The sequence below is a fragment of the Hypoxylon fragiforme genome (assembly GCF_022984875.1).
Source record: "Hypoxylon fragiforme strain CBS 206.31 chromosome Unknown GGS25scaffold_2, whole genome shotgun sequence".
Taxonomy (NCBI): domain Eukaryota; kingdom Fungi; phylum Ascomycota; class Sordariomycetes; order Xylariales; family Hypoxylaceae; genus Hypoxylon; species Hypoxylon fragiforme.
In genome coordinates, this window is record NW_026054757.1 from 2,743,328 (window position 1) to 2,760,145 (window position 16,818).

Below are 16,818 nucleotides of genomic sequence, written 5' to 3' on the forward strand. Positions count from 1 at the left end.
ATCCCAACGGCGGCCAGCCACGACGATAGTACTCATAGCACTTCCTCGTCCTCCTCTCTCCCTACCATCTCTCCTCCCTGTCATCTTCTCTCCCCTCTCTGTCTCCCTCCCCAATCAAGCAACCCCATCTCAATTCAAAGTCAAAGTCAAAGTCAAAGTCATGTCAGCAGCAACTATCTAACAGCGAACCCAGTGAGTTAATTTTTAATTGCAGGTACTGCTAGCGAAAAAAAGGCTGCTATGCCCTTCTCGGCACACGTAAATGGTCAGAAGCGCTCACGGGGTTGGGAATCTTTTTATCTAGAACAGAAGAAAAGATTCCCGTTGGGAAAGTCTGATGATAAGGAATGGTGCCTTGGTTGAAGGAAGAAGAAAGGAGAAAAGAAAAAAAAAAGAAGACTGAAAAAAAAAAAATCTAGTAATGTAAGTGTAGGTGTTAAAAGGTGGGTCCATGACAGGGCTAGAATGAGGCTGATGCGTGTGCATTGCACGTGGCTCAATTCTAATCTTTAGTGGCTTGGCTATCGTGGCTCAAGCACCTGGTTCAATGTTAAGGTTATTAACTAACCTGCCTGGCCTGGCCGGGCTGGCCCTCAAGGTTATGTACTTACCCTAGGTACAATCCTAGGCTCTGTAGACGAAATCTTGAATTATCCTGATTCTTCCTCACTGACCGAAACTTGATAACACTTGTTGCAGAATTACCCATCTCATTTCAATAAGGTGAATACCTAACCTAGGGTACATACGTAAGCATGCTTCCAGTTTTCTTAAGGGATTTAACGTAATAAAATTAAAAGTGCCCAAGTTTGCACAGGATATTCATCACGAGGGAAGCAGGTCATAAGGAGCAAATTAAATTCCGAGGACATACAAGACTCATTAAGTCATGCGATGCTGACTATCGATTCCCAAGCCCTGTTCGTCCCCCAATCTAATGCTAAACGTATACACCTCCTCTTCCACCACCGCCTCCTCCTCCCTCCTACTTCCCCCCCAAAATATCAAAAGTGCCTTAGCAATGTGAAACTCCCATAGAAACGCCTTCTTTTCAAAAGGCTCCTACCTTAGAATATAAGCTTAGGCTATACCCCTGTGCATGCTGTATCCATCCGTACATCTAAACGGAAAGACGATGTCCTTGTTCGCCCCATGTCAAACGCCGCCAGGTATGCGAGAAGAAAAAAAAGAACTCAATGCGGCTTGAGAATCAACCGCCTCAAGAGATAAAACAGAGTAGTCCGCGTTATGGGTATCTTGTCAAGATCAATGGCTCTATAGGTCACCCGAAACTTCCAATGATGCCCAGTTAGCCGTGAAACGCCAGAAAAAAAAAGCCCAATCTCCGTGCATATTTGTTCTCGTGTGTCGTGTCAAAGAAATGATGGCGGGCTGAGATGTTTTATGCCTTGAGATCCGCAACCGCTCTTGCCACTTCCGTCATGGCGATCTTCTCAAATCGTTGGCGGGCATCGTTGTTCAAAGAGTCGTCTGAAACCTCCTTATACAGCTTATGACTCAGGTCGCGATTAATAGACGCGTATTGATCTGCCGTTATATGTCCAGATTTCCAGTGGGGTTTAAGCGCGTCCTTAACAATACCGCTTATGCTCTCTTTCATCTCGAACGGCAATACCGGACGTGTAGGCGAGGACTCTTTGTTAGGGCGTTTTAGATAACTATGGATAGCTGCTGAATTTTGACGCCGAGGACGCGGCTGCTGAAGCTCGGGAGTGTTACTACTCGTTCCGTTATTCCGATGATGATTTGTGTGCTGCCGTGGTCTCGATTCGGAATCGCTACCATCACCATTACTTCGGATTGCTAAGAAGTTGGCAGGTGGATAGACCGGCTCGATATGCGAGCTCAAGGAGAGAGGCGAGCCCGGACGATCATTTATTCCTCGTGGCGGCGGCGTAGTAGAGAGAGCCCGTGGACTGCTATGGGCTGAAGGAGATGGGGAAGAAGCAGGCGACGAAGGATCCACCCCAGACCTAGGCACGTTGAAGATTGTACGGACATTCTCGTCGTCGGAGGGTGCGCTCATTTCGACCTCCTTCAGCAACGAAGAGAGGAACGATGGAGCATTACCATTGCTTGGCCGAGTCGGGGTGAGGGTAGGACTAAGTGCATCTTCTGTAGGTTGACTAGTTTCTGCAGGGCGCCCCGTAGATGTTGACGCTTCGCCTATAGTAGGCGCTCGTCTAGTTCGCGGCCGCTTGAGCTTGCGCTCCGGTTGCTCAGATGGCTCAGCCGGAGATGTAGTGGCTGAACGAGACTTTCGCTTTCTTTGATTTGGAGTTGAGTGGTGGGGGTTAGTAGCCTCCATCGCTCTCTCCAACGCGCCCCAAGCATGTCTCTCCTCGGGAGTTTCTTGAGGCGGAGGGGGTGGTGCTGGTCGTTGCGCGACACGTTGCGGAAGAACACTTGTGAGGTTATGTGCGAACACATCACGGGCGCCAAAACGACCAGCGATATTAAGACGTTGTTGCCATCTTTGATATTCGCGTCGTTCCCTTTCCCTTCGCTGCTGTGATCTTCTGTAGGTTCGCAAAGCTTCGTCGTCGTCATGGTTATCTAGGTCCAGGTCTAACGCATCCCAGATTCGACCTGCAATTTGACCCCAGGCACCTTGCCAATCATTTGAGCGAGCCTGCTGCCTAGCCCGTCGCATCGTAGCTTGGGTGCGCGGCAAATAGCTAGAATGTCCATTGGAAAAGCTAATTTCTGATGCGTCGACACCGAAGAACTCCGTGGAGAGGAACTCTGCACCGGTATCGGTGCATTCTAGGCAGAACCAATGCCCTCGAGGGACATCGTCAAGGCCAATGCAGTATGTATGATATGGTGCATCGCAGCTATCGCAGAGGAGGAGGACATCTTCATGATCTGCTCGGTCGCAGATGGGGCAAGGCCTAGACTGCCCCTCATCTTCGGGATTGTCGTCTAGCCATGCCTGAGGATCGAATTCGGCGACTTGCTTCTTGTCCTCTACCTTGTAAGAGGACAATTGGGTACCTAATAGAAGAAGAAACAAGATTAGCAACCTAATCACGACATCTGGAGGATGTGCAACCACTGTACAACGATGTATTTAAACTTACCTCCAATTTTATCGTAGACGTGCACCAAGTGGAAAGCTTGGCGGCAGATGGGACAGCTGTTTGCCTTTCCAATCCATTCTCGTAGGCAAGCATCATGTAAAGCATGACCACAAACTTCAATTACAGCAATTTTGCTGTCTTGGTCTTCCTCGTCATGATTGACAACGGCTGTGACGTCGACAAGTGGGGATTTTGACGATAGTTGTGGTGGTGCATCTGCAACTGCAACTGCAACTGCGGGCGCGGGTTCAGACGAAGTAATGGTGCTTTGTAATAACTCTTCTGCGTCCTCAGATATATGCAGCTGCGAAGGCGGCGGTGATTGGGCGTCTAGATTGTCTAGACAAACAATACATTGATCAGCCATCAGGGCAGATTTTCATGGATTGTCGATGTTGAGAATACAACATATAAGTGACTTTATGTAAGTCTGTCTTTTTAAGATTTGCTGCGTTCGAATTAAAGCAGCAAATCTGTCTTGGTAAAGTGGTGGTGGTTGTGGTGGTGGTTTAATTCGTTGTCGTGAATAAACTGGTTAGCAACCGGTTGGTTAAGATGGGTTAAGATGGATAGACGGATAGATGGTGGATGGTGGGTATGGTTAGGTGGGCAACCGAATAGTATTGCGAGGGAGTTATAGACGTGGAGTGGGTTGATGATGGATGATAAGGTGCATGTGGGTGGGAGTTAATAAATTATTAACTCTTGAATTCTTGAGGGGGTGAATTGGGAAATGAAAAGAGTTGAAAAGTTAAGTTTTGATAGATGTGTAAATGAGATAAATGAGTTAAAAGGAAGGAATAATTTGGGATATGAGATATGGGATATGGAATATGGAATATGGAATATGAGGATATGAGGATATTGGGAATATGGTAATATGGGATAGACGGAACTACTGTGTACAAAGATTGTGTACAAGATAGGTAGTTCAATGTTTGAGTGGTGCGGGTGCATATGGTTGCGCGTGCGTTGCGTTGGCGTTAATTGGAGAGGGTTAGGTAGGGTACATAGGCCAAGTTTGTTCAAGTTGCTTCAAAACTTCCCACTTCCAGAATGTTACTAGTGATAGTTTTGGTTTTTAAAAAAAGAGTCGATTCCGGAGAGCTTCGAAGGCAAGGGTATGGTTTTTGGGTTGTCTAAATTCTGGAGAAGAAATCGCCGGGTTGGTCGGTTCTGCCGAGCTTTGTCCACTGCTACCTACTGTACTGAGGGTAGTATAAGCAACGCCAATCCGATTATCCCAGTGCTTGAGAACAGTGGGAAAGTGTGCACTGGGCACCTGAACAATGACAGTAATTGACAGTGGCAGTGACAGTGGCAGGTGCAGTGCGATGTGGCGGATCTGGTCTTGTACTAGGTATTGTACAGTATAAATAGGTACCGCACGGCACACGCCTACTATGCATGTACCCTCTTGTGCACCAAGCTCAAATCACCTGGCTCTCCAATATGGAAAAAAAAAAAAAAAAAAAAAAGGGACAAAAAGGCAACAGCCAGCCCAGGTGATAAATAATAGATGGTAATCGATGTTTGGTATGATTCTGATTTTTGGAGAAAGAAAAAAGAAGTCGTAACTTTTTTATTCGTTATAAATTAAGAGTAGCAAAATACTATCAACCCATCAACGAAACAATCAACTTCAAGAAGTGTTCAAAGGTGTTGTATGGTACAATACGTACAGTGCCTAACTACTACTACTGCGTAGTAGGGTGGGCTGGACGGGTGGTGGACTAAAGTTGGTCTCCAAGGTTGCGGGTGGATGGTGTGGGTGGATGGTTCAAGGTTTGGCAATGATGAAAGTCGTAAAGTCATAAAAAGGGTAACAAATGGAGGGGCCTTTGCCTTTAGGGTGGTGACAAGAAAAAGCACGAAGATTGCATGTGTAGCACTATGTAGCACAAAAAGCATAGGGAAGCATAGGGGAATTTGACGAGGTTAGCGCCTCCTTTAGGCTTGCCAGAGCGGATTTGTGCCGGACCCAATCAGCTGACGCCAACTGACCCCTTGACCTTGTCACCTTTGATCTTCAGAAGTTCAAGGTTTCCTATGTACCTAGGGTAGGTAGTAAGGTACCTAACCTAGCTAGTTAACCTAACCTACATGTACTATGTAGTACCTGGTAGTTAGTTTATGTATTCCATTTTTCAATGTTCATTCAATGTTCACGTTCCAAACTTCTTTAGGCGGGTACTTCTTTATACCTACCCTATATGTAGATAGATACGGTACAAATCTCGTAACCCGGCGGAACACTTTCAATGTGGAGTTCTAGGCATACATAAGTACAGCCAGTTTGCGACTTTCAATATTGATAAAAAGTCCTTCAAGGGCTTCTAGAAATACTGCGGAAATATTATAATTAGCACCCTTGTAACTACATATATGTATCTTGGAAAAGACACTGTGTACTACCTAGTACTATGTAGTACACAGGCATTGCTGTGTCTGGTGTATAAAACAAACTTCAAATGTCGAAGCCACCAATCGCTGTGCATAGGTACCTAGGTAGGCATGTACGGCGCATTGTACGCAGTATGAGTCTGTATGACATTTATGTATATTTGTATGTACTTGAACAAGTTGAACGTTATTCATAGAGGGATATTTAAGACATTTACATACATGTAGTTACAGCTACACTAGCTTCGTAAGAATAGTTACATTCATGCATATTAGTCGGCGCATGTGGTATCATAAGAGGGGTGATCGGATTTGGTGACTATAATGCTTATGTAGTCATACATACCTGGCAGGTACATACATGTAGGTAAGCCAGCTTCAACTAAGAATCAACTTACATACGCATGTGTGATATGTATGTATGTAGGCTAGAGTCCGTTAGATGTATGATGCCTAGTATCGATGTAGCTGACCCCTTGCATACCTCCATACAGTACCCACGTAGAAATGTTCAATGTTAAGAATACCCGAGTGACCAAAGAATAGAGACTTGCCATTTTTAGTCCGAGGCGAGTCTATGTACATTAGACATCTTTGGAGATAGATGCCGATGTACAATACCCAGATACGAACAACTTAGGTACGTCATTCCAAACTCGACGTCTAAATCCGACCTTTACGATCGTAATCATAAGACAGGGCTATAAGCCCCCTACCTTGCGATACCGAAAATAGCCAGTGTTGCTCACTTCTTCGGTGGTGGTAGTACATTAGGCAGTATGTACGTTGTAAGTACGTAGCAGGCAGGCTGTTGAGTACATACAAATTCAGTATGTTGTATTAGCTGTCTGGTAACTACAGTACCAGGTAGGTAATGCAACATTGAAGTTCATTGGTGATAAACGCAATGTGCTGTGCCTAGGCAAGGCACAGGGCGATTCAATCTCTAATGCTAATCCAGTCCAGTTTCATAGGGTGCCAACAGGGTTCCTCTTCCACCTTGCCTGTCACCTTTCTTGCCTGCACGCGTATATTCCTAACCTAAAGCGGGTATAGAAAGGATGAGTATATTCCGTCGTTAGTAAGAAAACCATACGTTTCACGTACATATTGTACCTACTATAATGCGGCTAATGCAGCGGTATTCCTTACACTCGATGCTCCGATTGTCAGCAAGTCCTTGAGGAGTAGAGCTGGTAAAGGAGCATACCTACATAGTGCCTTAAACGCGTTATCTCCAACATCCACTCGTAAATGTTATGCTGCAGTGTAGTGCTTACCCACTCGCCTACTATGTATATCAAAACCGACAATTCAGTTGCCTACCTGCCACCTACTTGCCAGCCTGCCTATACCTATCTCTTTCCCGGGGTATATAGGGGTCAGTTACGATGGCCTTGTCTTTATAATCGGAGAAGCTTCAAAGCCCAGACCTTCTAGTCATGATAACATGCTATACATACATCATACATGACCTGAAATCAAAGAGTGGGCGTTTCCCGAGCGTGTCCCACAGGATCTGTATTTTGCCGGATGAGGAAATAAATCCAGGTACAGCCCAGAAGCTAGCGAGGATATGTCTACTTGGAAAGTGTCGGTAACGACCAATGTCGGTACCTCTATCGCCAGATATCCCAGATAGAGGTCGTGCGCGATGGGAGGAACCGAGTAAGTTATGCCGGGGTTGATAGCCTATTGCGATGGAGGCGCAAATCCCGGAGTAATTGGATACACCCTTTTTTTTTTTTAATAATAATTATGAGGAGTCCACTTGAATTCGCCAAACATTTTCAGCTTGGACGAATTCAACAAGATAATGACTGACTCCGAATTGATATTTTTCTTGACTTCCCTCAAAGACTTTGCCTTGGAGTAAGTGTGAACGCAGATACTTGTTCATGGAACAAATCTACTGGGCGGCGCTAGATGACTCACTTACTTCGTAGATGACTACCCACCTACCCATGTAGGTAAACGACGTTGACACACTTTCACGAGGACTATTGAGTCTCAACGTTCAGGAGTATCAGCAAAGGCATGAGATCCCAAGCCCACAAGCCCATTTTGTATAGGCACTTAATATCACAATGTTACACATCCATGGATGTCCTAGGTTTTCTCTCCCTTGCGTATCCTTAGATACAAAGTTGAGCAAAGCTGTATAACATAACGAGCGATATAGAGCGCCTGCGTTTAGGAGAAGTAAACTCGAACGATGATATTCGTCAATGACTCCTTCTCTCGTGTGAGTCAAATCGATGACTCAAAAATCGCGTGTTCGAGCGACCAGGTCTACAGCAGGACCTTGAAAAGGGGTATTTAAAACAGATTTCACGTAATAGCATAATGTTAAGACCAGGCCGTGTATTGCGACTCTAGCGAGCCCAAAAGATTTGTTCATAGTAATTCTTGTTGGCATTTGGTATGTGATCGATGGTCCTGTAGGCGATCTTTAATCGATGCTGACCTCGGAACTCATCGATCGTCGTCATGACCCTTCATGGTTTGCGTAGAAAAATCCGTTTTCCTGTACACCGAAGCCAAATGCAAAGAAAACACCCGTTCCATCCTTCGCCCTATGTCTAAACCTCCTGGATTTCCCTCAGTCGTCGCAGTGTTGATCGCATGGCGGCGGCGGCAGCGGTACTACAGCATGAAGAGTTAGTATCAACCTCCTATCATCTCCCAGCTCAAATTGTATAGAGGGCGGGGTTTGTAGTTCAACGTACGAGACGGTGTAGGCTCCTCCGGCAACGGTCTTTCCACACGACTTGCAGTTCCAGATACCGACGGAGTGACGCTTCACGGTAACCTTTCCGCAGAATGTGCAAGTGTACTTGGCGTGTTGTGTGATTTCCATCTTCTTGACTTGCTTTCGGAGGGAGGCACCATATCTATTTGAGGGTATCGTTGTTAGTTATCATTTCGCAAATACCCCATAATGAAGACAATCACGCCCTGGGCATATTATTTCCATGCTAGGCAATTGCAACTTGTCTCGTTTGAACATATTATTTTCCCCACTGCTAGCAAAGGCCGAACAACGTCGAGATATTCGAGTAAGATGCGCAAGAAATGATTGAAATGAAGATGAGAATGGAAATGGAAATGGGGGTACTAACCTGACACCGTACTTGCCGGTAACACCGACCTTCTTCGTGCGCTTCGTCATATTGTCTGAAGAATGTGAGGTGTTTTTTTCGTCAAGTCAAAGTGGTGGATGACGATGGAAGGGTGCGTGGTTCGTGGGTTCGGTTGTTGTTGGGAGGTTTGGTCTTCAATTCGAAAATTGATTACTGCAAGCTTGCGGGCTGTTAGGCTCACAATTTCGATTTTACACCACACAAGTTTAAAAAAAAATGAAAAAAAGGGAAGACTGGTGGACCCGCCTAGGGTGCTTAAGCGAGAATTATAAGAGCTTGGACCACCTTCTTTCAGTTCAAAGGATAAAGGCTTAAAGTTACGAAGTAACTACTTAAAGGATCAAGTCAGGTGACCTTTCTTAACCTTGAGGGAATTGATCCGTTTGAGCACGGACATTTAAGTAGCTACCTAGTAGTCTCATTGGCTTATCTGGTTTGGGCCGTTTGGCTACTACAGGTACTATGGTACTACTATGGTGGCATTGGTGGCACGGAAGATCCTTGTGGTGATCATCTTTTACACTAAACTATTCCAGGCACAACCCGAAACCTACGGGCTCTTCTACCGGATTGACATTCACGAAACAACGGAGCTACTCTTTCTTTTGGAGATATGAAGCCGAGGCAATGGAGGCATGCACCGTCTTGACTCGGTCTTGATTCCTTTCGCAGCTAGAACTGCGCTCCCATCACCACCGCCTCCCGAAGCCTCCTGATAATCTACCTAGGCATCCATGGATCTTAATTTTCAATGCCGATGCCGAGATGGGGAGGGGACAAAGATATCAAGGAATAATACACCTCGCATAACAGCTATCAAACGCCACTGTTCCGCATTTACGAAATTTCTGTATTTTCTATCTTTTGTATATATATTCCTATAGAGGTCGAATCAAATCTTCCTCTAAGCCTGCTTTGTGTCTTTACTTTTTCAAGTATATTCGCCTATTCAAACCATACATACATTAAGCATTAAGCATTCAGCATTAAGCGTGTGTGTGTGTGCCGAAGTTAAGGGTAGAACGTATACGTCCTCTTGCTTCATCTTATCCATCACCACATACTCACAAGCATACCTACTATACTACCCAGGAGGCAGTAGACTCACTTACAATACCCGTGTACTACTACGTACAAAGCTACATAATACCTATTTTCAAGCAAATCATAATGTCGTTCAAACAACACTCCCGCCAGTATGATCTGGTAGTATTCGGCGTAACTGGTAAGTGCCCATGGCTAATATGCAAGATATGGAGGTAGCATATTCAAGTACTAACCTCAGGATAGGCTATACTGGAAAGTTTGTTGCTGAGCACATCACAACTCACTTCCCAACAGACCTGAAATGGGCCATTGCTGGCCGGTCTGCAGCAAAGCTCCAAAATGTCATCGACGAATGCAAGGCTCTCAACCCTGATCGCCAGTCTCCTGAAATTGAAATATGCAGCCTCAACCATACAGAACTCGGTGCTCTGGCCAAGAAGACATTTGCATTCATTACGACAGTCGGCCCTTTCTCCTTATACGGAGAATATGCTTTCAAGGCTTGCGCAGAAGCCGGAACACATTACTTCGACTGCACGGGCGAAGCTGTCTGGCACAGTTCCATGATTGAAAAGTATGAGGCAGTAGCGAGAGCTACAGGTGCTTGCTTGTTTCCACAATCCGCTATGGAATCCGCGACGTCGGACCTTATTACCTTCGCCATGGCGTCCCGCATCAAGACCGAATTCTCGGCTCCAATCGGTGACGTTATAGTTGAAGTTCATGAGATACGGTATGCTTTCACTGTGAATGATTCGGCAGGCGGAATGCTAACATGATGCAGTGGCGCACCTTCGGGTGGTACTCTTGCTACAGTGCTTTCACTCTGCGACGCTTTCCATTGGAAGGAGATCGCCAAGTCCCATGTTCCGTACAATATGTCTCCTATTCCTAACCCAAAAAAGACACCCAAACCATCATTACTTTCAAAGTTGACAGGCTTGTACCCGGTTCACAATCTTGGCCTCTTAGCGACATCCTTGACCTCAGGTACGAACTCGGCCGTCGTACATCGTACGTGGGGCCTATTCAACCAAGAGCCGTCCTTACAAAAGCAATCTTACGGACCAAACTTCACGTATCGGGAATTCGCCAAGGTTAAGAATCCCGTAAGAGGCGTGGTGATGCATTATAGCTTTATGATTGGACGTCTTCTGATCTTGTTCTGCCCGCCATTCCGAAAAATGCTGCGCAAGTTTGTCTCACAACCTGGTGAAGGTCCGAGCAAGGAAGACCAGGCAAAGGAGTACGTCCAATTTCAGGGACTCGCAACTCCCGATATTCAACTGAAGACCGGCAAGCAAGTATGGGCCAAGGCTGAATACGCCGGTGGCAACTATGGCCGTGAGTACTCCGAGTGCCTTGCAAACGTAGTCAATGAGATGTATTGATCTAACATATGCGTTATAGTCACTGCACTGCTTGTTAGTCAAGCCGCTTGTACGATACTACAAGATGATATCAAACTTCCAGGCGGTGTGTATACACCTGCATGTCTCGGCCAGGGTTACGTCGACCGTACCGGCGAAGCAGGCTTCAAAATCGAGACGATGGTCATTGACGCATGAGAGAGAACGATTCACTCGAGTTTTATGATATTTCCGATTGGAGTAACGGTTGTTTTCTTAGTGATAATGCCAACCTCCCGACCTTGGGCTTCGGGAAATGGAAAAAGGGGCTGAGATGCAGTAATGAAAGGAGAAGCAGGAAATGTATAGTGGGTAGTGGGGAGCTTATGGGGAGTCATACCAAACTACCTGGCTAGGTTGGGGACTTCCAAAGCCACTACATCCAGCCTTGGATCTGATAACGACTTTTTGAAGTTGAATGGGAGAAGGGAGTGTTATGTTGATGTTGATGCCTTAATCGTTAATTCTAGTATAAGTACCTTATATCATTTATGTACATAATAATACACGAAGTATGCATTTATGAGTAACTTGAAGTTCAGCTTCCCGGTTTCTCCTACAATTAGTTAATGCATGCAAGGCAAGTGGGTGGATCAACGCCGACAGGCCGAGCCGTTGTTAACCTTTTTTTTTTTTTTTTTTTTCAACCCTTCCCCCTTGTTCCCGCTAAGCAAGCCGTTAGCGCAATTTACCTAACGTCATTAGACATGACAAGCTCTAAGCTCAAAACATCAATCTTTTTATTTTTAGTCCCTACATAGAATTTCTAGGCTTTGCATACACACTATAGATTTTCAATCTCATAAGACAACTGGCTAGAGTTATCACTTATAAGCGTAACTTACTTGCCATCCACTCAAGAATATTACGGAGAAACACGAATGCTTTCAATTGAAACATCTTTATGAAATTTGGTCTCGCATGAAACACAGTAACGCGAGACACAAAGCCATTGTCACGTCACCAGTAACCAGCCAGTAACCAGTTGCTTGCCGTAGCGATCCAGCGTTTGCTCGTCTATTGAGCTGAGTTGTAACGAGATTTCATGATGGATACCTCACCAAGACCATCAACAAGTTCTGCCGGCACGTCTACCGAGCGAACTCCCCTCTTGCGACAGGATACCGCTCGTCCTAGGAGTGCGCGCAACGTAACCTTCAACCCGAACCCCGTAACAAGGACTATCGATCCTGATCCCTCTCCTCTTAGCTCGTCACCTAGCACCATCAACACTCTTAATCATGGGCGCATGACAAGTTCCGTAGCCTCGGGAAGCAGTCACTCTGGCCCACCTCCTATTCTTTCAACTCTGAATAACCGTTTGCGTCGACGTAACAGCCACGGCGCCGTCTTCACCGCTCTCCCACCCGCTGTTGGCCCTATCCCCAAGATCGGGCCTCAGCGAAGTTCTAAAAATGCTCAGAAGCTAAAGCTTCTGCCAAATCCTGAACTCGACGAGGAAGAACCGGACGAAGAGAGTGGAAGGGATGTTTACTCCCAATATACGCGCATAAAAGACCCAACGGCTAGGCGGGATGCTGCAAGGCTAGGCAAAGCAGATCGTGATCGGTTACCCCGTGTAACGGCCTACTGTACTGCTAACAGGTATCAAATGGACGGCCTAATGCGTTTCCTGAAAGGCAGAGGCAAGAACCGCGGAACGAACCCCAAGCTCATTGACGAGTGTATCTATTCACCATACAATTACGCGACTGGGAAGTCGACCGAACGGACCGAGGTAGTTGAAGAGATACGGGAGAGGCCAACTCAGACATTCGAAAGGAGGCACTCAACGGGTCAAGTAGACGAGCACTCAGAAACATATCTAAGGGAGAGCATGCATAATCTACATTCTCAGCAACAAGATGGAACTTCGGATGCCGAATTCAGCAACGGCCGGGATATCCATAACGATTTGGCCTATCCATCGCACCCGGAAGATGAGAGCGCACTCCTTGATTCAGGCTCACATTCAGAGCATCAAGCACACGACGCTAACTTCGATATTCAAGTCCACACTCCCGAGGTATTCTTGTTCGACTATGGTGTGGTAGTAATATGGGGCATGTCGCCCGCACATGAACAGCGTTTTCTGAAGGACATAGCCAAATTCGAGCTTGAGAAGCTGGAGACCGACGACGTGGAAACAGAGTGCTTTAATTTCTACTATACCAAGGAGTACCAGCCTCGTATATACAACGATTTCATTACGCTAAGGGATAAGGGGAACTACATGACGAAACTTGCTATTTCGCATGCGCTGGCGCAAAGTGTCAAGGTATGTCTTGCCCCTTTTCCTACTTATAATCAATCCTTTACACATCTTCGAATCTCACCCTGATGACTCAACTAATCAAACCATTGCCCACAGACCTCCCTCTTCGAGGAGCTTATCGCCACAACGGTCGATACATGCAAAGACATCCCCACGCAGATTGCTCTGACAGGCAAGATCGCGCTGTCGCGTTCCCAGATCAACATGCAGATCGGCGAGTTGTTCATCTTACGTATCAATATTCACCTCAACGGCTCCGTACTCGATACCCCCGAGCTGTTCTGGGTCGAGCCGCATCTCGAGCCCGTCTACCAGGCCGTCCGGAGCTATTTGGAGATGGATCAGCGTGTGGGCTTGCTCACCGAGCGACTCGATGTTATTGCGGATCTTTTAGCGGTGCTCAAAGATCAGTTAAGCCATGGCCATGGAGAGAAGTTGGAGTGGATCGGTAAGCCCCCCCCCATCTATATATCAGCATCTTGTTTACTCTTGTAGGCGATATCAAAAAAAGCAGCCTAGCTAACTTTCCTATTACCTAGTCATCGTACTTATCGCCGCCGAGATCCTAGTCGCAGCCGTCAATATTGTCGTCGACCTGTACGCAGGCGTGGATTAACAATGGGTTTCCCCTTTCCCTACCTACCTACCTACCTAATCCCATCATACTACCAATTCATTCTTAATATATCTCTACCTACCCACACCCCCCCTTATTACTTCCAAACTACCCCAAAATGAATGAAATATCTCTCTCCCCAACCCACCACCAACCTTTCTGGACAAGGAGGAAAAAAGATACACGAAAAAGGTGTTCGGGTTAGCAGGCATGAGCATAGGCGCAAGCGCGGGCGTATATTATGTTTTTATTTAGCTGCGATAGAATAACAGTTCTTTCCTGCATTGATGCCTGCCTAATAGTTACCCAGGCAAGACGTTGAAACTCATGCACGTATGTATGTATGTATCTATCCATCTATCTAATACCTAGAACCTACCATGTACATATATGGATACCTACCTAGGATACCTAGCAGTTATCGCGGCGAGGCTACTTAATAACTACTCCGAATATATCCATACTTACAGTACATATCCTTCTCTTATACTATGGTCGTTTGCAGCATGGATTTACTCCATGTTGATTATAGGTACTATGTGACTACAGTGCTGGGAAGAGAAAGTAGAAAAGATTCCACGATACAGGAAACACAATAGACATGTAGAACATATTCATCACGAGCCTATATACTTATCAGCAGCCTAGGCAGATACTTAATTAGGTGGAATCGATCACTAATAACCATGGCACCAGTGTAGTAATGAGGAAAACTTTGTTCTTTGTATTCATATGCGTTGCGTGCTGAATAAGGTAGTCTTCATCTAAACCGGCACACTCCTTCTCTGAAAAGGGTGGGGAGAGAGGACTAACTAACTTCCAGTTAAGTTACCTATCATGACTCCAGCTTCCTGTGTTTTTTTCTTCCCTAGCCCCTTATCCCTTCCAAACCACCTAGTCAAAGCCCTGTGGTTCCTCGATTATGGGTTAGGCAGTAATAGTACAAACGTAGACGCAAAATGCAAAGTGCTAGCAAAAAGTGCTAGTATCCCGTAATACCGTAAAACGCCATTAGTTGCATCGGATCGCATTGAATCGCATCGCGTCGATTTCGTGCAAGAAAAGAAACCGCCTAATCGTCACCAGCTCCATCATTCTCTTCGACTTCAGTTTCGGGATCCGTGTCCTGGTCAGCAGCCCCGGCATCCGCCATCTCAATGTCCTGGTCTTCGTCGGCTTCCTCGTCATCTTGGGCATCCTCGAAACGGGCAGAGCGTGATCCTCCGCCTCCACGGCTAGCACGACTACTGGCATTGTCTCGGTCACCGCGGGCGCGCGAACGATCGCGAGTAGCATCGCCCTTGGTGCCACGCTTATATTCCTCGACAGCCTCCTTATACTGGGCCAGCTCTTGCTCGTAGCGGACCTGGAACTCCTCCTTCTCTTTCTCGGGCAGGTCCTTCCAACCTCGCGCAAGCTCCTCTTCGAGTCGGAACTCGCCTGCCGCAATCTTATCCTTGTACTGAGATTGGAGGACAGGTCGGGTATCATTGCAGTAGATCTCGAAAGCATTGCTCGGTCGCTTGGGTCGTTTGATCACACCATTCATACCACCTCGGCCATGGTCTTTCTGTGTATCCAACTGGGAGTGCGAGAATGCATCGGAGCTCGGAGAGAGAGTGTTCAGGTTCTGGTTAATGAAAGTCGCGTTGCTGCCACCGCCGGGCTCAGAGGCATGGAGCAACGAAGGCTTCCGGTGGCCGCGCTTGGTTCGCAGAGGCTTGTCCTTGGGCTGGCATGTGATTAGATACAATTTCTGGTACAGCTAGTGGACTCAGTACATACAGTAGGTGGGGGACTGGGACTACCGTCAGAATCCTCGACATTGGTGCTTGTGCGCTTAGCAATCTGTTCTAGAAGAAAAGCGCGCTCGAGACGCATTTTCTGGACCTGACGTTCGAGTCGGCCAAGTCGTAAATGATAGGCTTCGGCCTCCTCTTGAATCTCCTTGGTGCGCGCCTTCAATTGGATACACTTGCGACGGTACGCCTCCTCCACGGTAGGAGGGAGGGAAGGTGGGTTTGCTGTTAAAATACAATTGTTAGTTAGCTTTCTCTTTACTGTGTAGTATGACTTGTGCGATCGAACCAGACCCATCGGCAGGGTCCTTGACATTAGAATCAGTAGCCTTGCCGAATGCCGAACGCAACTCAGCATAAAAAGATACATCGGCCAATTCTCGATTTACTTCATCAATACCGACGGGAGCTCCGCCAGGAACTACGTGAGAGCCTCGTTTAGGCGTTCCAACAAGGCGAATGCGTAGCTTCTTCCGTGAGGACGGAGGGGCAGAGGAGGAGGCGCCATCTTTAGATTGTAGGTTGCTGATTGTTGACATAGAGCTTGGTATTGAAGGAAGAAGAAAATTGTGATGAGGAAAAGATTTTGGTTTCTAGGAAAGCAACAGGAAAGGTAGGGAGCAATGGTCTGGAAATCGACTTGTAGCACTAGAATCTCGAGGCAAAGACTCCGTCTATTCATCGTGATCAAAAATCAGACGTACCGTTTTGAGGAGCCATGTTCACAATGAAGTGCGACGACAGTCGCGTCGCCGTGAGACACAAGCAAGATAAACGCGATTGACAGCAAACCTGAGAGATTCAGTGTCTGTTAAGGACTAAATGACACTTGATTTCGAAGGGGGATTGACCTTGAATGGCCCTGGAAAGATTTGAGATGACTGGTATGTGGTAAATACCAAATGTGTTGGTGGTGGTAGTGAGGTTGGCGATAATAGCTAACCTCAGTAGCGTAGTGATAAGAAGGAAGAGAGAGATTGAACGTTCTAGCGCCGACATTCAATTATCAAATGCTCAACAAG

The 16,818-nt window shown here is 46.4% G+C and overlaps 5 protein-coding genes across 5 annotated transcripts; 2 read left to right on the plus strand and 3 right to left on the minus strand.

Moving 5' to 3' along the window:
- Window positions 1–1,402: 1,402 nt before the first annotated feature.
- GGS25DRAFT_518436 (uncharacterized protein) lies at window positions 1,403–3,471 on the minus strand (the record flags this gene model as incomplete). Its single annotated transcript, XM_049263537.1, has 2 exons — window positions 1,403–3,018; window positions 3,105–3,471. 2 exons carry the CDS (start codon window positions 3,469–3,471, stop codon window positions 1,403–1,405), a joined length of 1,983 nt encoding a protein of 660 aa, XP_049120315.1.
- Window positions 3,472–8,089: 4,618 nt separating this feature from the next.
- Window positions 8,090–8,679, minus strand: GGS25DRAFT_518437 (ribosomal protein L37ae; the record flags this gene model as incomplete). The annotated part of the gene is made up of 3 exons (XM_049263538.1): window positions 8,090–8,153; window positions 8,237–8,401; window positions 8,630–8,679. The coding sequence occupies 3 exons, from the start codon at window positions 8,677–8,679 to the stop codon at window positions 8,090–8,092; spliced, it is 279 nt and encodes a 92-aa protein (XP_049120316.1).
- Window positions 8,680–9,199: 520 nt separating this feature from the next.
- Window positions 9,200–11,636, plus strand: GGS25DRAFT_476960 (uncharacterized protein). Its single transcript, XM_049259805.1, has 4 exons — window positions 9,200–9,875; window positions 9,941–10,430; window positions 10,482–11,041; window positions 11,108–11,636. Exons 1-4 carry the CDS (start codon window positions 9,821–9,823, stop codon window positions 11,263–11,265), a joined length of 1,263 nt encoding a protein of 420 aa, XP_049120317.1. The 5' UTR covers window positions 9,200–9,820; the 3' UTR covers window positions 11,266–11,636.
- Window positions 11,637–11,832: 196 nt separating this feature from the next.
- Window positions 11,833–14,449, plus strand: GGS25DRAFT_476963 (DUF155-domain-containing protein). Its single transcript, XM_049259806.1, has 3 exons — window positions 11,833–13,384; window positions 13,478–13,829; window positions 13,921–14,449. The coding sequence occupies exons 1-3, from the start codon at window positions 12,152–12,154 to the stop codon at window positions 13,995–13,997; spliced, it is 1,662 nt and encodes a 553-aa protein (XP_049120318.1). The 5' UTR covers window positions 11,833–12,151; the 3' UTR covers window positions 13,998–14,449.
- A 197-nt stretch (window positions 14,450–14,646) lies between these two features.
- GGS25DRAFT_476965 (uncharacterized protein) lies at window positions 14,647–16,784 on the minus strand. Its single transcript, XM_049259807.1, has 3 exons — window positions 16,501–16,784; window positions 15,783–16,021; window positions 14,647–15,729 (listed from the first exon to the last, which is right to left on the minus strand). Exons 1-3 carry the CDS (start codon window positions 16,514–16,516, stop codon window positions 15,070–15,072), a joined length of 915 nt encoding a protein of 304 aa, XP_049120319.1. The 5' UTR covers window positions 16,517–16,784; the 3' UTR covers window positions 14,647–15,069.
- Window positions 16,785–16,818: the final 34 nt, after the last annotated feature.

Bases quoted from the DNA above. Each gene is read 5' to 3' on its own strand.
- GGS25DRAFT_476963 (XM_049259806.1), top strand. From the start codon at position 12,152: ATGATGGATACCTCACCAAGACCATCAACAAGTTCTGCCGGCACGTCT. The intron at 13,385-13,477 runs GTATGTCTTGCC...CATTGCCCACAG, and splicing joins CGCTGGCGCAAAGTGTCAAG to ACCTCCCTCTTCGAGGAGCT. The intron at 13,830-13,920 runs GTAAGCCCCCCC...CCTATTACCTAG, and splicing joins AGAGAAGTTGGAGTGGATCG to TCATCGTACTTATCGCCGCC.
- GGS25DRAFT_476965 (XM_049259807.1), bottom strand. The intron at 15,730-15,782 runs GTATGTACTGAG...ATCACATGCCAG, and splicing joins GTCCCAGTCCCCCACCTACT to CCCAAGGACAAGCCTCTGCG.
- GGS25DRAFT_476960 (XM_049259805.1), top strand. From the start codon at position 9,821: ATGTCGTTCAAACAACACTCCCGCCAGTATGATCTGGTAGTATTCGGC. The intron at 9,876-9,940 runs GTAAGTGCCCAT...ACCTCAGGATAG, and splicing joins GGTAGTATTCGGCGTAACTG to GCTATACTGGAAAGTTTGTT. The intron at 11,042-11,107 runs GTGAGTACTCCG...TATGCGTTATAG, and splicing joins CGCCGGTGGCAACTATGGCC to TCACTGCACTGCTTGTTAGT.